At 31.2% G+C, this 22,029-nt stretch overlaps 1 protein-coding gene and 1 long non-coding RNA gene across 2 annotated transcripts; one reads left to right on the top strand and one right to left on the bottom strand.

The window, feature by feature from the left end:
- Positions 1 to 241: 241 nt before the first annotated feature.
- LOC117127348 lies at positions 242 to 7,234 on the bottom strand. The gene is made up of 2 exons (XR_004450300.1): positions 7,009 to 7,234; positions 242 to 6,928 (listed from the first exon to the last, which is right to left on the bottom strand). It is a non-coding gene; the product is annotated as an uncharacterized LOC117127348 (long non-coding RNA).
- LOC103833467 lies at positions 6,477 to 15,235 on the top strand. Its single transcript, XM_009109552.3, has 6 exons — positions 6,477 to 6,686; positions 6,772 to 6,915; positions 7,005 to 7,091; positions 7,181 to 7,306; positions 7,397 to 7,501; positions 7,590 to 15,235. The coding sequence occupies exons 1-6, from the start codon at positions 6,593 to 6,595 to the stop codon at positions 7,679 to 7,681; spliced, it is 648 nt and encodes a 215-aa protein (XP_009107800.1). The 5' UTR covers positions 6,477 to 6,592; the 3' UTR covers positions 7,682 to 15,235.
- Positions 15,236 to 22,029: the final 6,794 nt, after the last annotated feature.

Here is a 22,029-nt window from a genome sequence, read left to right as displayed (position 1 = left end):
CTCACTTTAAAATTTAGAGCGTTTAAAGTCATTATTACCCTTAATAAATAGTTATATTAGATTTGTTAATATAAAATTATTCATAATTAAAAAAAAAATCATCAATTTGATAATCATCATTACCTAAATATATTTTATATATGTTATCCAAAAATATTTTACATCATAGTATTTGAGAAGTGATTTTGTTTATTTGTCATATTCTCCATAATTTTTAAGGTAATTTTACTTATTTGTCATGTTCTCCTTAATTTTGGCAATTTTACTTATTTTTCATTTGTTCATTAATTTAAATTTGATTATTTGTCACGTTCTCCATAATTTTAAGTATTTTTTTCTTATTTGACATGTTCTACATAATTTAAGGTAATTTTGTTTAGTTATCATTAATTTAAATTTTTAAATCATATCTGTTACTCCATATGCAACATAATCTATATTATATTATAGTTAAATAATAGTATATATATATAATAAGAAAGTTATATCTAAGTATTATATTGAATCCATCTATAATGTGGATTATATCTTAGTATCTATCTTAATATTATATTATAATAATACTGTACCTACTCTATATTAGTATATACAGTTGTCATCATACATTTGATGGACGATGTTTTTAAGAGGAAACAAATTTCTCTTGTTTTATTGGAGTTTTTTTTTGGTTAGAGATTGTTACACAAGATTAAAGTTAAAGTATTGAAATCTTAGAATACATGAAAAAATTCAAAAATCGTTTCGATTGAATGGTATTGGTACCATTATAAATAGTATTTTATCTTTTGTTATTGATTTGCATAATTACTCGATTTGATGTTAGTGACTTCTTTTTGTAAAAAAAAAATTAGGGAAAGGAGATTCATGCTTCTATTGATGAAAGTTCTCTTGATAACTTCCGATCTAAGTTATCTCAAAGAGATTTTTTATCCTGAGTAATTTCACCAACTATACCACATAATATAGAATATGATTTTAAGATAAAATTATATAGAACAACTAAAATCATTCATTGTCATGATTTTTTTAAAGAGTTGGCAAATAATTATTTTAAAGAAATTAAAGAAATATTAGGACGAGTATGAAAAAGAAGTTCTAGTCCGCGAGTTTTCTATATATATATATATATATATATATATATATCATATTGTGTGTTTAATTGATGTGTCTTATTTATGCTCTCTTTGTTCATCAGTTCCTCATTCTAATGTTTTGTGTTTAGTTATTACTGGTAAGGTTGTGAATGTTGAACCTTTAGAAAATCTTATGGCAAAAAAAAATCTTTAACTAAGTTAAAATTAACTAATAATGAGTTAATGTAGATTTTCAGTATTTAATTTTATATTGTTATATTTTATGACGTGATTCTAATTTAAAATTTTAAAATTTAGTGATATGCGTTTAACATGTACGATATGGTCTGAGAATACAAAATAAGTATCAAATTTTATTTAAATCTAATGAGGCATCATGTTTTGTGTGTGTTGCTCGATTTGTTTCTGTACGAGAAAACAAAAAGGTCATTTTTTTTTATTGTTTCTAATATCTAAATTGTTGATAATATATGATTTTTATTGGCTACTGTTACTTTTTTGAGGTTTAACAGTGATTGTTTCTAATAAATTCAGTGCCACTGAAATTATTTTTGATCCAAAATTACAATAATTGTTTTATTTCAGATCAAAATTACATAATGATGGATTGGTTCTTTCTAGAGAAGACTTTGATCCAAAATCTATACCTTTTAAAATAGATTTATATGTTGATTTTTCGTTAATAATCCAATAAAATTTATAACCGGAATGAATGTATCGAATGAGGCATGTTGTGCTTATTAAATGTTTTGGTTATAGTAATTGAATGTGGTTTGAACTTATAAAACCTCATCTTTTTTGAAAATTTAGCATCCATTTCTTATTAAGAACATTATATAAAGAAAATAACTTTAAAACTACCGAACTTGAACCATAAAAAAAGAAAAATTAGAAAAATATCACCACTTTTCGATATTGAAAGGAATTTTGTTAAAGTCAGAATCAATAAAGAAAGTAATTTCACTTTAAAATAAAAAATGGTGTTTAAACATCCCACAAGCCATTAGAGTTTGATAAACAAATTGAATAAAACACACAAAAATAAATTTAGTGTGTACATCTAATTAAATAAATTAGTTTGAATACAAAAATTAATATTACTTTCTATTGAGGATATATATTAATCCGCACAAGGTGCGGATTCACACCTAGTTGCAATAGTAATAAACACTAGGTGATAACTCGCGCCCTGCGCGGAATGAATGACCAAAAGAATTTTTTTTTTAATTTATATATATTAGAAATTTTATATATGGAACAAATGTGTGAATGTATATATGATGCAAGCTTAAGTGTTTTTTTTGAAAAAAAAATTGTTTTGTGTAATTGGTTATGTGTAAATTAGATTGATGTTATTTAAAAAATAGGTTTAATAGTATGCAATAACTTTTATTAATTTATTATGAATTTAAGACAAAACAAAACATAGAAAATAGAATTATTTATTTCATAATATAAAATTATGATAGAATATTCAAAGAAACATATATAATTGAAAAATAAAATATGAAAGAAACAAATTTTAAAGAAACAAATAAAAAGGGGTATAGTGAGTCAATGAATTGTAGAAGGCATATATTTATATTAAGAAATCATTGTCCATGTGGTTAATGATTCATAAAATAATCACTGTAATTAAAGAAAATATTACATATTTGATTTCACGTAACTTGCGCTCCAATCGTAATCGCAACTTACCTTAATTTTGTAAATAGTTAAATCAAACTTCCTTTATATGACACAATTAATAATAATAATAATAAAATTCACGATTATTAATTAATTACAATAATTTAAATGCATAATCTAACTTCCTTATATACAAAAGTTAAGTTGTCGTTTCCAATTTTGTAACCATGATCGACGTTATATTATTACCAAAAATGATCAAAAATAATGGCCCACGCCTTGTTACCAAATTCGTAATTTAAAAATATATCAAAGTTATTAGAAGTTTCCTTTCAACAATTATTAATCAAGCTTGTGCTTGCAAATCACGTTTCTTTAATATCACCCAGATTTGAATTTGTATTTTTTAATTAATGCTATTAAACAACGTGATTTCGTAACAATCATTAAACATGATAAATCCTTAAACGGAATTATACAGGTCATCGTGATTTCGTTATAGTTAGACGTTTAATTAATTTTTAGACACTATAGTTAGCCATTTTTCTTGAATTAGACTATAAGTAGACATTATACTTAGATTGTGTCTAACTATCTATAAAATGCTATACAATATATATAATTGTGTAACTATATATAAAATGGTATAAATATTTTTGTCTCAATCTATTTAACTTGACCACAAATATTATAATTTTAACGGTAATATTTTATTACATGAAATCCGATATATATACACATAATGGTATAATCCGATACATCATGATTATAAATTGATCATGTGCATATACATATATATATATATATTTTTTATTTAACTATTTAACTATAAGAAGTATAATTTATAATACGTATATGTCGACCATGTACCAAAAACTCGTTATCTCATATATAAGTAACTTTTTAAGTATAGGAAACAATAATAATAATAATAATAATAATAATAACAACAACGCATTAAACATGGACGTCAATGTTTTGTTAGTCATTGTAATGAAGAAACGTATAGTATATTAGTAAAGTTATAATCTAATGATCAATGGCAAGTAATGGCAATTATTGTAATTAGTCTAGTTAACAAAGGGTTTTTGAATATAGGGTGTGAGAGAACTTGTGGTGATACCCCACATAGGAAATGGCAATTTTGATAATAACACATCAACTAAAGGTTAGTTATCCATAATGCTCCTCAAATAATATAAAAGGGATTGTGATAATCTTCACTTTTTGTAAGACAAGTTGTTTCATAACTATCAATATAAACCTCAATTGTCTGTAAAATGAATTTTTTTTAATTTGTGTCCGTGTGTCTTTTTTTTGGATTATAACTTACTTTCATAATCGGTCAATATTCTGGGCATAACAATCAGAGGGCATTGTTTATCCTCTTTGATAATGAGCAAACACTACAATAAACAAGGAAAATAAACGAGATAGATCTTTAAAAGAAGTTGACAGAAAATTCAAGACAGAGCTTTAATACGTCGATAATGCTTTCACGACTGAGTCAGATAGGTGGGAAAAAAATCACATAAGGCGATGTTGCAAGCCAGTTCGCACCTGCAAAAAGAAACAAGGTTATCTCAATGACATCTTCTGCTCCCGACTAGACAGCTATGCAAAATTAAAAAATTGGTGAAAAAGATGGAACCAAAGTTTGGCTTCTCCTTTCATCAAAAAGAGGAAAAGTGGTGAAATTATTTTCCTCAAGAAAGGAGGATGATATATATAAACAAGATTCTGGTGAATACACCGGTAAATTCTTTAACAAAAGAAAAATATGTCATTAATTTCAGATTAAGGTCCAGGTGAACCCACCGGAAGTCCTTCGTAACTTATTTGCCACACAACTCAAATCATCAGAAGACAATAAGTGGTTGAATAGAATCACGAACGTAAAAGAGCTAGGCCCAAAAATTTTATGTTTCCGACAATGAGAACAATCGCTGCTTGGTCCGGAAATTCAATAGATTCGCATATTCGCTGGAGTTTTAGAGGTAACCATCAGTTGAGAGTAGGGATGGTATATAGGCAGTGGCGGAGCCAGCCACAGTTTTCACTGGAGTCATTTTAATTCAAATCATATATTATAGGGGTCACATAACATAACTTTTGCAATTTTCATTAGAATTGTTGTTTAAACCATAAGTAAAATTTGTTTTCATCAGAATTCATAGGGGTCATATGACCCCCCTACCGTAACGGTAGCTCCGCCACTGTATATAGGGATTTTAAGCCCAGTCCGGCTATGAAAAAAAAATATATCCATTCCTATTCTAGCTCTAATAGTTTATCAAAGGGATGAGCTCAGGTTAACCATTTCATAATATATTAAAAAACACAAGTAAATATTTGTTTGTGTACCAAAACACAAGTATTATTAGCTTATGATTTAAATAATAATTTTATTAAACAATCTATATAATACAAGAAAATTATATTTACGATTTTGGCAGAAAAAAAAACTGAGTTTGCGATTTTGGTAGAAAACTCAATATTGCGAATTTGCCGGAAAATTCGATTTTGTAGTTTTGTCAGAAATACTTGATTTTGCAATTTTGGCAGGAAAATTTGATTCTGCAATTGCGGCAGAAAAACGTGATGTTACCATTTAGAGAAAAAAACTTAATTTTACAGTTTTGACGGAAAAATTGATTTAGTGATTTTCAACGAGGAAACTTAAATCTAGTGGTTTTGGGAGGAAAATTCAAATTTGTGATTTTCTCGGAAAAATTCGATTTTTTTGTTTCAGGGAAAATTTAGATTTTGATGTTTTGGCGAAAAACTCAATTTTGTGGTTTATCCTGAAAACTTGATTTTAGTCGTTTAGGCTAGAAAACTTGATTTTCGATTTTAGCCCAAAACTCGATTTTGTAGTTGTGCCCCAAGAACTTGATTTTGTATTTTAACAGTAAAACTCCTTTTTGCGGTTTTTGTGGGAAAACTTGATTTTGCGGTTTTAGCGAGAAAATTTGATTTTGTGGTTTTTGCAAGAAAATTCGATTTTGATATATTTGCGGAAAACTATACTTTTGTTATTTGGTTGGAAAATTCAATTTTGCGATTTTGATGAAAAAAACTCAAATTTCCATAATCAAACACATAGATTTCAATATATTTAAATACTGTATAAAATGATGTGAAGTGAAATTAATGGGATAAAGTTTAAGCCCTATAAATATCCGAGTTAATTATGTTGAACCCTTCTTGAGCCATGTTTTAAAAGTCAGAATTATGGCTAAATCTTTTAATATGGTTGTTCCCATTTTAACATCCATAGTTAAGAGGCATGTCACACCAAACTAGGGGTAAGACGGATCCAATTATCAGGGAAATTTAGGACATCCGAATTTGTCGGATCCATGGATTTAGTATCTTGATCTGGATTCGTAGCTTCCGAATTAGTGGTTTTGGGATATTTAGATTTTGGATATCCAGGTAGATATTATACTACTTGTGGGTATCCCCGCATGTATCCGAATCCAGATTCATAAAATAATTAAAAAAATTATATTTGTAAAAATACTAAAATTTTAAAATAATACATAAATTAAATATTTATACAAGATTTATAAATATATGTATGAATATAATATTAGAAAATTTAAATTATGATATTGTAAAACTAATTTTATGTATAAATATTAATATATCAAATGTACTTTTTAATACAATTTAATACATAGATAGAAAAGAATCTCCTATAACCAAACTCAAACGTATTAGAGAAAGAAATATAGGCATACAGATGGTGTTACACACTTGCCAAATCCCTCAACCAATTTATATAACGATCTTTCGTTTTCTTTTTGTTTATCATACTATTAGTACTTTTCAGATTTGTTTTTGTGAACATTGAAGAAAGATTTATGGCTTGTGTTGCGCACACACTATGCTTCGTTGCAGCTTTACTTCTAATCTACCAGAAGACAGCTACTTGCGATTTCCTATCTCCTATTTTCGGTTTGTCTTCCTCTTCTCAACTCTGTTCACCCCTAGTGTGTTGTGACTCATGTTAAGTTGGTTGATTTAATTTTCTGAAAAATAGATAATATATGCAAGGCAGTGGTATGTGGGAAAGGGAAATGCAAAGCATCTTCAAACGCAACTTTTAAGTATGAATGTGAGTGTGATAATGGTTGGAAGCAATTTGATCACAATCTCAAGTTTCTTCCTTGCGTCATCCCCAACTGTAAATTCTCTATCTATACATCTCTCTTTAAATTAGTTAGTTTGGTGTGATCATATATAACATAACAATATGTATATTCATCATTCTAGGTACCTTTGATCTAAGTTGCGGTGAGGCAGGACCTCCAGCACAGCCCCCAACGCCTCCCAAAGACAACAATTCCTCATTTTTCGATGGTAACATAATCCCTAATCTCATTTGCTTCTCCATACACTATGTGTGATTGTTTATACAAATATATATGACTCTAGATGTTTCTTTATAGTTTGTCACTGGATGAATTGTGGAGAAGGGATTTGCAAAAAGAAAAATCTGTTTTTGTACAGCTGTGAATGCCGTGAAGGTTACAGCAATTTTATGAATATCCCCACATCGCCTTGCTTTAAGCAATGTAAGAAAAAAAAATTGGTATTATTGATTGTCAATTGAAACATATATTTAATTTGAGGTTTTTTTTATATAAAAAAAAATGTTTTGGAAGGTGCACTTGGACAGGACTGCTTGAACCCTGGGACCCCTTCGAACTCATCATCGAACGCATCATCGTCTTCTCCACCTGCTCTGCCTGACGGCAGCAAGAGCCAAGGTTTGATTGACTCGTTAAGATCTTAATCAATATAGCATATACTTATTAAGATGATAAGTATTACAGTTCAGATTTGTTTAAATTACAGCAACAGGACTAAATGTAAGAGGAGCGTCATTGTGGTTGATATCATCTATGATATGTGTCTCTCTAGCACCATGGAGGCTGCTCTGTATTTGAACTCTTTTACTTTAGAATTCAAATTTTGTATACAAGTCGATTCCTTTTGAATTTGATAGTGTGGATGGGTACTGTTTTTTTTTTCTTTAATTTTCTACTCCCTCAGTTCTTAAAAGATAGATTTTTTTAGTATTTCACACATATTAAGAAAACGCATTAAATTACTATAGTAAATTTATCGTTTTCTGTAATTTTCAATTTTTAACAATTTTTACCCAATAGTAATCTAATAAAACAAATTAATTTTCTTAAAATTTGCAATTTTCTCTTAAAAACATAAAATATACATTTTTTTGAAATAAAATATTTTTCCAAAAACATGGTTCTTTTAAGAACAGATGGAGTATGTTTCATTCTTGTGTAAAGACAAATATTATAGGACTCTACCAGAGTTTTCACCAACAATTATAAATTACTAGGGGATTGTCCGCGCTTCGCGCGGAGTTTATTGGTTAGATGTAGTTTTGTTTCTTTGATTTAGGTGTTCCTAATAAGTGGATTACGATAATCTAAGTTTTGACAATGGTGCAGGTCATATTGATAAAGAATAGCTGGTAGTTTGATATGTTGTAGGTCATCCAGTTTTGGGATTTTGTTTGACATTTTGTGGTTTGATTTTGGTTGTAGTGTAAAGTATATGTTGTATGGACGTATGGTTATGTAATATTGGTTTGGGAATAATAGTTAGTTTTTTTTTACAGCAAATAATATTTAGTTCTTTTAATAGTTAATTGTTTCCTTCTATGATATTTTGTTGAACACTTTGCTTCTAAATTATTTTAGATATTAGTATAAGTTGCAATATTAGTGTTTTAAAAAAATTATTTAGTGTTGTTTTTCATACTTTTTTTTAGTCTGATATTTATTTGAAACGTTTTTTTATACAAATTTAGTTAGAGTCTACAAATTGTAAATCATTAAGACAAATATGATACATTAGAATATTAAGATCTATACATAAATATGGTTTCAATTTAGAGATACACAATCACAATACGCAAATTTAAAATATTTTTGGCAATTTATATATGTATACAAAAGTTTGCAATATTAGAAACACGATTATAAATTTTTGTATTAGATTTTTGCATAGTTTTTTTCACTATGACTTCAGATTTGTTAATTTATGTGAGATTGAGTACAATTTAAAGAACTTATTTTCGTGAATTTAAAACCCGTACTGAGAAACATTAACCGGTATTGAAACGTCTATTATGTAGGAGTTTAGTTCGTATAATTTAAAATAAAACCAAGTTGAAGATGGTTTAGTTTATTAAAAAATATGTAATTATTTTAGGAAAAAGAACATTATGTCTTTATGGGTATTGTTGACATATTCTATTTTTTTGAAGTCAAACTTCTGTTTAAAACGAAGATAATGGTGACATGAGAACTGAAAGGCTGGTTGGGATATAGAGTATTCATTCGGAGTTGTGATTGCCTTCTTTAAACGCACCTGCAATGTGGGTTTCTATCAAAATTTTGTTTGTTTTTCCTTTTAGGCAGAGCGATTTTTATAATCATAAATTTGAAGTACTTACCGGTTCCAGCTTCTTCACACCACTGTATTGCTTCATTGTCGGGCTTGAAAGAAAATCTGAAAATGGTATGTAATCAGAATATGCCAATATGGACAAATACATGTATACAAATAGGTTTTGGCTTGCGGCAGTCAAAATAAAAATGGGTCCCAGAAATAGCATTGAGGTAAAGTTGTTTTAAAAAAATAATTATTTTTGGGACATGAAACAACTGTGTATTAGTCTGAATATAATTTTGTTTTGATTTCTCAAACAAAACAAAATGATAAAGATGATGATGATGTCTGAAAATCCATTTCCATCTTTCGAAGCTCCTTGACTCTTGCTCACCTCTTGATCCTTCGTAGTTAACCGGCTCGACCCTGCTTCTCCATGCTTCAAGGTGGCGTTCACAACCACTCTCCTCCTCGCTTCTCCTCCTATCCAAGAGCCAGAGGAATCGAACTTGAGATCAATGGTGAAATCATTGTTTCAGGCTTTGATTAAATAAAATGTAGCAGTATAATGAATAGGCTGAAGCTCTGAGGTTTGGAGAGACTCTCATTCCTTATTTATAGTATCATGAAATAGAGATTTCCCAAGGGGTGCTAAAAGAAAAATTAAAACGACATAGCGGGAAAGCTGACCGAATATAGAAAATGAGGAGGATTAATGACACATAGGCGATGGAAAATAGGTCAATCGAGAAGACGACTGCTTTGTGACATGGAGGTGGGCCGTGCCGGGCTGAGGAGATAATTAGTAATAATGGGCCATGTTTCCTTTCTTTCCAAATATGGGTGTGATCTGTTACTTTCGTACGTTTTTTAAAAGTCCAAATGTAAAGTCGTGTGTTCCAAACGTAATTGTGAGCGCAAGGTGATTAATTAGGTGTTGCCACATGTCCAAATTTGCTTCCTCTTACCGTGATGACGTGACAAAGTGATTGGTGGGAAATATTTCTGTCTATGTAGCACCCTTTAGAATCTCTTAAAATAGTTCCTTTTATATAGTGGGATTATACGAGTGAAGAACCAATCTTATAAAAAAAAAACTAGAAATAGTATTGAGAAAGTAATTAACATGTGTTTTTATTGGCCAAATCTTTACGAAAAATCTATCTATTTATATAATAATAAAATTGCATTTTGTCTCTGCTCAAAAACATTTTGCATTTTTAAGTATACTCCAAAACGTGACACATGGCACGCTTCAAACACAGCTTCTACGTTTTGATTATGGGCTTACAACAAGTTGAGATATCTTAATTAACTTGGTCCAAGAGTGATTTCTTCTCAAAGACCCAAACCTTCAATGAATTACCGACTGTTACCTGCTGGATCTTTGCGGAAAGACGGCTTGGTTTTCCTGATCGGTCCATCTTCCTCCCACCACCTCTGAACCCAAGGCGATGTAAGACCATCTCCAACCCATCTCTATAATAGAGATCTCAAAAATAGAGGAAAAAATAGAAATAGTGTTTTTGCTCCAGTGTGTTCATCTATAATAGAGGAATGCTATATTTGCCTCTATAAATAAAGGAATGCTATTTTTTTCCTCTATATTTAGGGAAAAAATAGCATTCCTCTATTTATAGAGGCAAATATAGCATTCCAACACATTGGAGCAAAAATATCATTTTTATTTTTACCTCTATTTTAGAGATCTCTATTATGGAGATGGATTGGAAATGCTCTAACTGTTTCTGCATTCATTCAATCAACCTAATTAAATTTTGTCTTAAACGCCATCGAACCACTACGTTGTATTCAATACACTCTCCTCCTTCCTCTATGGTTAATAAGCTACAACGACCTTCGCTTCAGTGAATTCATCACTTCCTCCCTCCGAAGCATTATGATGATGACGTTTGCAGCATCTTTCTCAAGCCTTTCACTTCCCATGACCCGCCACCTCCCGTCATATGTCGTCAAAGAAATCCCACAACCTGTCCTGCCTTCAATGCTGCTGCTACGTATATAAGAATGATGTCTTGCATATTTCTCATCAATTGCTCCACCAAATTTCAGTTTCTTTTGTTGTTTACGATGCTATTGTAGAGACGCTATGCAATCAGATTCTTGGTTATGTGTTTTGGAAAGTAAAGAGCTCTGGATTCCGTCTCTTTCTGTCACTGTCTGCCGGCACGGCTATGCCTCTTGGCTCTTAGGTATTTTATCGCAGATCTCCGTCTCTTCGTTTCGTGATTGTGATTGTGATTTAGATTATCAAATTATTTTGTCTTTCTTTTAGTTTTTTTCATTTGTCCAGATTGGATCTGATTATATTTGATAATCAATCATGTGTTTGGGGATTTGTTTGATTCTGAATTGACGAGCATCTAATGTCATAGATTGATTTCGATTGATCTCTGTGTAGATCCTTGGATTGTTTTCATTGCTTCAGGTTCTATCAGGCTTGGATGTTTTCCTTTGAGATATGGAGAAGTTTTTTGTGTGGCCAAGTTTTTGCCATTATCGGCTTCACTGATTCCAAGAAGCAATCCACTGGATGTTTCTTAATGTTTGTTTGTTCTTATGGTGCATGTAGATATGAACAGAGCAGGACTTCCTTTGCTCGAGACTGTATCTGAAATGGGCTCGATGGAATTGACTGTGAGGTATACTGTGAATATGCAAGAAGATTTTCTCTGTTGCGATGCTAATATCTCAGTCCATCCAATTAGAGGTGTCAACTGGGCGGGCTGGAGTCCAATTCATTTTAGGCAGGCTGTGGACGTGCCCAATTAATAAATGGTTCAACTGGACAAAAGACCAGTAGGTACATGGTCCAATTGGGCGACGGCCAAATGGACAATGGGTGTCCATGGGCTTCCTAAAACATATTTTCATAAGTTTAACAAAAGAAAACATAGTTTTACAATTTAACACAAAAAATTGCTTTATCGTTAAAATAAAAAATTAACGATTTTGATGGAAAACATAATTTCACAATTTTGACGGAAAAATGTATTTCATAAATTTGGCGGAAAAAAATGCAATTTTTCGGTTTTTGCGGGAAACATAATTTCTTGGTTTTTGCGGGACACATAATTTTTTGGTTTTGGTAGAAAAAAAACACAATTTCTCAATATTGGCAGAGAACGCAATTTCTCAGTTTTGGCAAGAAAACACAATTTTTCGGTTTTGGCGAAAAAACACAATTCTCGGTTTTGGCGGAAAAACACAATTTCTCGGTTTTAACGAGAAAACACAATTTCTCGGTTTTAACGGAAGCACACAATTTCTCGGTTTTGGTGAAAAAACGTAATTTCTCGATTTTGGCAGGAAAACATAATTTCTCGGTTTTGACGGAAAAATGAAATTTCTCGGTTTTGACAGGAAAACATAGTTTTATAGTTTTGACAAGAAAAAATACTTTTATAATTTTGGAAAGTAAACATAATTTTAAAATTTAAGAACTAAAATCTAAAATAATAATTGAAAAATAATTAAAAATATTATTGGGTGTCTATTGGTCCTGGACATTTGTTTGGACCATTGTCCAATATGAACCACCCATTACTACCCAAAACTAAAATGGTTCAACTGGTCAAGCCCAATTGGGCCCTGGATAGACCATTTGAAAGCTCTACATCCAATTAGTCAAGCTAATGTTTGGGACCAAGGTCAACATGTTTCTTTCTTTTCGTTTGTATATGCGAGTTTAATAAATGAAGGTATATGATCAACTCATTCTATTTTCATTCTAATGAATCTGGTTGATGATTCGAGCTTTTGTTGTTTCACAGGTGGCAATTAAGAATTTGAATGCGTCTTTAGCAATTAGCAGGAAAGTTGACTATGAGATTATAAAGAGTCAAGACAGTCACTTCTCTATAACCAGGCCCAAGCCGGCTAGATTGGGGGAAGAATGAACTCAGGTAGCAAGCTAAATAATCTTTCATTACGTTGCAATATGTTCAGAAAATAGTAGCAATGAGGAAAAAAAGAAGGCTCGCTGATTACCAGTATTTTGCAGAGCTAGAACTTCTAGAAGTGATACTCTCCCGAGAATACCATGGGAGCATCCGATTTAGTGGGCCTACTTGATAAATAACGTTCGAGTTAAAAACGCACGAAGGCCTCCAATATGGAATAGTTTGTGACCTTTCTTTTTTGATACCATAATTATTATTTCTATTGTTCACTTTGGGATAATTTTTAACGCATCAACTATAAAGAAAGACGTTAGCAAAAAGCATCTCTCAGTTAAAAAACTTTATAATAAAAAATTTGGGCTTGACTAAGAGCTTCTTTGCAAATGACGTCAATGTAATTGGATCAGTGTTATCTATTCCATTTTTGCAGAAGACTGATAAAGCAAAAAGACTTGGTTTAGGCAGCAAGTACATGTTATTCCGAGAAAAACATATGTTCTCAATAAATGAACTTTCAAACTGACTCGGAGGAGACTTTTTTTTTTGAAAAAAAAAAAAGTCTCCTCCGAGTCAGTTTGAAAGTTCATTTGTTGAGAACATATTTTAAGTTTATCGTATTGTAAACGATTTTTGCTTCATGTGTGATATATGCTGCAAAGAACTGATCATGTGAAGATTGAGAAAATTGTTATGAAAGTGGTCTTTGAATCCCCAAACAAGCTTGAGCAGTACATAAGTGGGATAATCAAGAATCAACAATAAATCAACAATAACTTAATAGGCGACTTACAAAATAAACAAAAACAACTTCTCTCTCCTAAACACGTTTTCTCTCCCGTCTCTCTACCTTAGGGTTTTCTCTTCACCATTAACCACCTCCGGCGGCCGCCGCCTCCGGCGTGTGGTCGCCGGACCTTGCCTCTCCTCTGTTTGCGTTCTTCTCTGCCTCTCTTCTGTCTTCTACGTTGTTCTTCGGTGAGGGTGTTGTTCGGCTGTTTCTCAGATCTGGTCACTCCAACCACAGATCTCGGGTTATCGGCGGCGGGGGTAGCTAGAGGACGGTTCCTTCCACTGCCGTGATGTACCCTTGTCTGAATCGGAGTTTTCCAGCATTTTTCCCGAGATCCAGTAAAGCTTCACCGAGTTGGTGGCGCGTGCAGTGTCGTTAAGCTCTTCAACAGTCTCTTTTCACCTCATGTGTTGCGTCTGGTGGTGGATGTAGCTGCGTGGGGGAGTTGGGGTTCTAGGTTTCGCCAGATCTCGGTAACCCGTGAGGGTTTGTGGCGCCGGTTTATGGTGACTCGAGTTCTCTCTACTCTGTCTGAGGTGCCTCCGTCATGTTCTCTGACGGTTGGTGCACGTGGGTCTCGCCGGTGACGGAGACGTCCGTCTGTTGGTCCAAGCTCCCTTGTGGCGTCGCTTAGAGTGAGGTTTCAGAGGTGTGCTTCAGCTTGCTTAGGCCCCGTGTGTTTCCTTGCCCGTTCAGATCTTTGTGGTAACGACGTTTGTGGCCTGCTACGTTGCTAGCTTTACTCAAATAAACTCAGCAGGTTTGTGTTCATGGCTTGGCAGCGATTTCCGGTTAGTTTGTGTTTCTTGGTGTGGTAGTTAGTTTGCGGTCTTCGAGTGTGGCTTCGGTTTTGTCTCCTCCGGAGGAGTTGTCCGTCTTCCGATCCATATTCTCTTCAGGTTATGGTTAAATGGGTGTATACGGTCCCGGTGGAATGCAATGGAGGCGGTAATCTCCGGCGTAATCTACTGAACGACGGCATCGTCAGTCTTCGGCTCTTCCTCGTACCGCCGGTGGTCTCTTTTATCTTGCCTGCTCTTTGGTCGTGGTTGGATTCTTCGCTCGGGTTCGTTCTGGGTTAATCGGTTAGAAGCTGTAGGAACTGTAGCATTCAGGGTTTGAGGGCGCCCTTCTCTCGGTAGCTCGCGGCAACTACCCGGTCTTCTCATCTAGTTGCAGGGTTGTAAGGTCCTACCTCGTCTCGCTATCACTACATTTTACCGGCTATGCTGCATTGCTGTTCGGTCTGGTCCTTGCTTGTTGTTCGTAGTTTGTTTTCTTGTTGTTGTGTTGTTGATTCAGTTTCCGCTACTTGTTATCTGTTGTAAACTCTGTCTAAAATTGAAAACTGGTATAATATTTAACATTTTACCACAAAAAAAAAAAAAAAAAACAATAACTTAATACAAGAATCCTACAAAGTAGCAACATTTGGGACGGACGGGCACAAAAACCACCGGGTTTTATAGGGCTGGACATCATTACTCGTTACTCGCTTTAAACTCGTTACTTGACTCGTAACCGTCTTAAAAATTCAAGTACTTGGTATTATCTAGGCAAGTAACAAGTCGACAATTTTCATTACTTGAAAGACCAAGTCAAGTATCAAGTATCATTATTATTTTTAGTACTTGACTCGTTACGCCCCGCTACTCATTCAATTACTTGCTATTTGTTACATGATCTATTAAATACTTGTTTATATTTGTCTTTTCTTTTACTTGCATTTAGGATTAGACACAAATACTCATTAATCTTTTTATATTTATTAATTGTTTCATATATGTCATGATTTTTAAATATTCGTCATCTAGTCAAGTATTATATAGTAACAAGTATTAAAAATTTAACTACATGACTTGTTATTACCCGTTACTTGTTTAGAGAAGATATTTTTGTCATCGTAAAAATTATACAATGTTTATATATCAAAATATTCATATATTTTTTTTCTTCCTTATAATATGAACAAATATTTGGTTTAAATTAATTCACATGTTATGTTAAGTAGAATAAATAAAATAAACTTCCATGTCTTTTTCTAATAGATTATTGTTTAGTAAGTAGTTTTTAAATATTCAGAAAAAATCTGAAATAGTTCACAAATACTCGTAAATAGTTCACAAGTACTCGCAAATAGTAAGTAAGAAAGCAGGAAAAGTAACTTGCAAGTAATTCATTTTTGATCAAGTACTCGAAATAGCAAGTACTCTACAAATCAAAATTTTTATTACTCGTACAAATCAAGTCAAGTCGCAAATACACACAAAATAGCAAGTATTCGCCTTGTGCCCAGTCCTAGTCATTTATACGGTTTTTCCCACAAGCCAAAACACAATATGCGTCCACCTTACACACCAAATGCTTAACAACAAACACAACACCTTTTTAGTTTTTAGTTTTGTAAAGATAATCATGAGGTAAATGAAATACTACTATATATTATTCATGTATCTTTCCACAGTGTAAAATATAATATCCAATTATTAATAAATTACTTTGAAGCACTAAATATAAATAAAAAATACTAATATATAAAAAGGCTAATATATTTTCATAAAATTATTAATATACATTCAAATTTATTATACTAAATTTTTCTAAAATGCCACGGAAAAAGAGTATGTCATCTATTAATCCCCATAAAAGTATAATAACAATTAGCTATTATAACTAAATTGTTTTAACAAAACAATTAAAAAATTAATACTTAAAATTACGCGCCGGAAAACCACTAGTATATAATAATGCTGAGCAACTCAATTTATGAATGATCTTAGAACTCCCAAGTCCCAACATTAAACGTATGGAACGTTTACTCTATTCAGTATATATATTCAAATATATATTCAATTGCAAGAAGTTCCCGATGGAATCTTATAACTTATAGGACAAAGCTTTACGAAAAGATCTACCAGTTCGGGAAAGTTATACAGAAGAATCTCTATAAATTGATAATGTTGGAATTTTGAAATTTTATTAATTTATAGAGATATGAATTTACAAAAATTTCCTTATTAAGTTTTTTTTTTAGATATATTTATTCAAAGATGAGAAAAATATTTGATTTTAGTGTATATGCATTATTTTTTTTTTAATTTGAAATTTATATTAATTTTATTATTTTATTTGGTGTATATAATATGTATTGCATAGAACTTAAATGTGGTTTTAGATATACTATTACTAAATATCATCAAAAATATATTAAGTATGTTAAGATAATTATATTGTGAATATAAAATAAACAATATAATAATAGATTTTTAATTATATAAAATATGTATGCATATAAATTAGTAATTTATAATTTTAATGGGACCATATATTCATATAGAATTTTTCTACAAAATTATTATCTTATTATTTTATCGATTTATGTCAAAATTTGAAAATTGGGACCAGCTAAATTTATTAATTTGTAGAAATTATTAATTTATCAAGTATTAATTTATATAGGTTCTACTGTATATTTTTATCGAACAAGAAAAATTAGTTTGATCTCAGTTTCATTATTTTATTAGTAAAACCATGCAATAGCCATTTCTACACCGTGAAATCTTATGTTTCGTCGGATTGTTTTATTGTTATTTTAACATCATATTCGATAAAATAAAAATAAATTTTTAAATGAAATATGAATATATTTTGTTTGGTCTTTATATTTTTGAACATACCTATTTAAAATGAAACAAATCAAAGCTTGAATAAATAGTAAAGTTTAAGAATATGATTAATGAAAAAGCTATAGACTTATAATGTTTATGGATTGTATTTATGCATATATTATCATGCTTGTTTGAGTTTAGGATTGTATGTATAGCAGATGTGAGAAATAGACTCATGCCTAAATTAGCTATTCATGACTCATTTGTGTATACATATGTAACCAGTAGACAAAATATATTTTCTATCAGACACGAAAGCCAGCGGTAGTTTGTTGTCCTTGCAACGGTTGTTTGACGTATATTTATGTACAAACGATTTTGGGCATTAGGGTCAAGCTTAAAACTATAAATTTTGTGTAAACTTCTTTGAAAAACTAAGTATATAATGTATACATAATGTTTATAAATCATGGATTTCCCTATATTCATTTTTATCCAGACGAACCAATTAACGAGTATTGCTCGGTCGGTTAAAAAGCTTATAACAATATGTGACATGTCTAAGAAGAAACATGTCAGTGTTGGTTCTTCCACTGTCTACCAAAAGGTCCAAAATGCAGTTCAAGTCCTCTGTATAGCGAGTACCCAACAGTATTTGTTAAGCCCTTCCAAATCAGCTGAGTTAAAATTAGAAACTCAGTTGATAAACAAGAATAATGAATAACCATAAAACCAAGCTTCGAAAGAGAAGAAGCATAATTGAATTTCATAATGAATTGAGTAAAAATAAAGCAGAACCAGTTTATCAAAGTGGTGTAAAATCAACTCAACTGTTTTATTCTCTGATCTCTAGAAAGCAAATTATTTTCCTTCCTTGTTTGTAATGATTATACTAGGTTTTTTCCAGAACCCTATGATGAAATAAAAATTTAAAATTTAATCTATTTTTAAAATAAAATTTTGCTAATTTTTAGATTTCATTATCTGCTTATAATATTAAATTTAAATTCAATTATAACTGAAAGTCAAGATAAAATAATTATTTTTATTAACTTTAATTATATATATATATACACATACCCTAGGATAACACTAAAAAAGTTTTTGTCACAAATATAGATTTTAAAGATCAAAATGACCAAAATGTTTCATTAAAGAGGTAAATATACATTTATACCCCTATGGTTAACTAATTCAAACCCTAGGGCTTAGAGTTAAGGAGTGGAGATTTGGATTGAGCTTTAAAATTTTATAAAATAAAAAATAAAAATTAAAAATTTGAAAAGAAAAATTTTGAAAAATAGTTTCAAAAAGTATTTTCGAATTACAAAAAGAAAATTTGAAGAAAAAAAATTAAAAAACAATTTCGAAAAAAAATTTATAAAAAATTTCAAATTTGAAAACATATAATCTAAAACAATAAAAAAATTATTTATTATTTATTATTTATTTTTTATATATATCTAGGGTATTAGAGTCCTTTTACCAATTAAATGAAACATTTTGATCATTTTCCTCCTTATGGTCTATTTTTGGGACCAAAACTTGAAAACAATCTATTTAGGAGAATTGCCCATATATATATATGTATATATTTAAAATTATAATCTTTGAAATATTTTTAACTATTTATTTTGGTTAAAATATATTAATTAAAAATTCCATAAAATTAAGAAAAAAAAATGTTAGGTATATAACTATCAGAACGTAAACTAAATTCCAATCAGATTTTTAAAACTGTTTTTTTTAACACTATTATTTTCTATTCTATTTTGTGCTTTAATATATAAAATATGTATGATATATTTTCCTAAAGAATATATTTTTTAAAAAGAAAACATCAAAAATTTATAATTCACAATTTAAAAATTTTAGATTTAAATTTATAATTTTAAAAGTTAAACTTTGTGAATGATATTTGGGTATAAAAACAGAGTTTAAATTTTATGATATATAGCTTAGGTTTAAGTTTGAAATTAAGATTTAGGGTTAAAATAAATTGTATGAAGTTAAGGGCTTATGAAATAGAGTTTTGGTGTTTAAGTTTGAAAACATCAGATTAATATTAAGATTTATGCTTTGGATATAGAGTTTAAGTTCAGAGTTTAGGGATTGAAATATAGTGTTAGGGGTTAGTGTTTGAATATAAAATTTATGTTATTGAGTTTATAATTAATTACATTTTAGTGTTATGATATAAGGTTTGGAGTATGGGGTTTGAGATTTAGGGTGAAATTTGATAATTGAGATAAAATTTGAAAATAGTAGATTTGTAGTTTATGTGTTAAGATATGGTATTTAAATTAAAAATATTAATAATAAGTACTAAGCTTGAGATATAGTACTTAAGATTTATGATTTAAGTTTATTGGTTTATAATATAGGGTTTGTAGTTTAGAGTTTGAGTATAATATAGGATTTGAAGTTTAAAGTGTTACAAAAAAAGATTTAAGATGTAGAATTAAGATTTGAAGTTAAAATTTAAGATTTAGATTGTAAGTTTAAAAAGATTAAGATTTATTGTTTGTATAAAACTAAAGAAGTTTAAAAATTAAAAATTGTATTAGATATAAGTATTTCTGATTTGGTAAGTAGTTTAGGTTTAGATTTTTAGCGTTTGAAATATAATGTTTGAAAACGATTTTTCTTAACGTAAGAAAAATGCTATTAACATGAAACCATTTAAAACATGTCTTTGGTGCTTAAATCTAAATTTTCAGCTAAGTATTGGTGGTATCAATGATTTTCTTTCCCCGCTCATTAATTTTCAAAATATCATTAATTAAGTGTTATTAATATAAAGCAAAATCAGAAATTGATCTTTCATAGCAGTTATGAAAACAATGTCATCATAATGTGCTATCAATACCACTTTTTGTAGTGTATCAATCCATAGGCATAAACGATGTCAATATATACACCCGTACAAACATTTGTAACAATATGGAAACTATACAATATCGATATAACCAAATCTAATGAGAATATATATATAATATTTGAATATTCTCTCCTTTCAAGTTGGAGCATAGAAATTTGTGAATGTCTAACTTGATCAGAAACACATGAAACTCTTTGAATCCCAAAGCTTTGATAAGTAAGTCTGCAAGCTGATTCTTTGTTGAGCTATGAAATTTGTAAGATCCTTCCCTAAAACCGACAAGGATTCAAATCGCGGTCTTAGAGGCATGTGTCTACGCCAAAAGAGAAGCCGTCGTGCCCCGCCAATGGTACGAGAATCTCCAAACGTGTTCATTCTGCACTTCTATTCATAGTCCTACAAAAGGGAGGGGAAATGGAAAGGGAGAGAAGGGCATGATGAAATGGATTATTCAGTGAGATGGCTTATAAACCCGCGCCTCCGCATGGCCACCCATATGGTTCAATGTAGAATGAGGACTGACTACTTGCACAAACATTCAACATGACTCAAATACGGTAAACAATCAACTACGCTACACACACATACATCTTCACACGTTTCACACTTCCCGTTTTTGTCTCTCCCGAGGCCAACCACCCAAACCCACAACGGCCGCTGTCATCCCTCGACGGCCAATGCCTACCACTCTGCCCAACTAGCAGTCTCACACGTTAAACCGATACACGACACACACACCGCTAACCGGGACACATCATACATCCTCTACATTCAACACTTCGCGAACTCACACATACAACACATAGTCCCATCCTAACATCCAATCATCTAAACCGCTTCATTCATTTAATAACCTAATCGTTGAATTCTTTCTAACAACTTAGCTCGCATTCAAGTCTTAAACAATCATAAAATAGGGCAAACAATCTCTCACAGAAACAGTAACAGTCCATTAAGTCCTTTACCGGTACAGGCATTCTTATGCAGTATGTATCTAGCAACCTAGCAACCATTATGATCAAACAATCTAACGAACAATCAAGACTAACCATACCTAATCCAGAATTTAACGATATAGGAGGTCAAGAGAGGAAACTGGTTTCGAGACCAACCCACCTGGACGGAAGATCTGGAGACTGATCTGGAATCCAGATCAGAACAAGTGAACAAGCAGAGACGAACCATGATGAGCATGAACACTACATGACAATCGGCTAGAGGAGATGGATGACCGGCAGCTTTCTGCGGTGGCTCTCTGGTGATGCTCCAGCGACTCGGCTCTGGCACGGTTACGCAAAGAGAGAGAGAGAGAGAGAGAGAGAGAGAGAGAGAGAGAGAGAGAGAGAGAGAGAGAGAGAGAGAGCGAGAGAGAGAGAGAGAGAGAGAGAGAGAGAGAGAGAGAGAGAGAGAGAGAGAGAGAGAGAGAGAGAGAGAGGTAGGTAGGTAGATACCTTGACGGCTAGGGTTTTTTCACACACTCTAGATCCAATATGTTAGATCAAGTGGAGTGGCAGACAGATAAATCAAACATACCACGAGTCTTCGATATGTTTCTAGATCCGCAGGAAATATTCCATCTGCAATACTCAGTTGATGATTTTGGTCAATAGGAGATCCTGCAAGGCGACATCCAAACAGTCATACTTCTGTTAGCAGTAGCTTACTTTTG

This window comes from Brassica rapa, chromosome A08 (assembly GCF_000309985.2).
Source record: "Brassica rapa cultivar Chiifu-401-42 chromosome A08, CAAS_Brap_v3.01, whole genome shotgun sequence".
Lineage (NCBI taxonomy): Eukaryota > Viridiplantae > Streptophyta > Magnoliopsida > Brassicales > Brassicaceae > Brassica > Brassica rapa.
The sequence above is the reverse complement of the archived record's forward strand: the minus strand, read 5'-3'. Positions and strand labels throughout refer to the sequence as shown.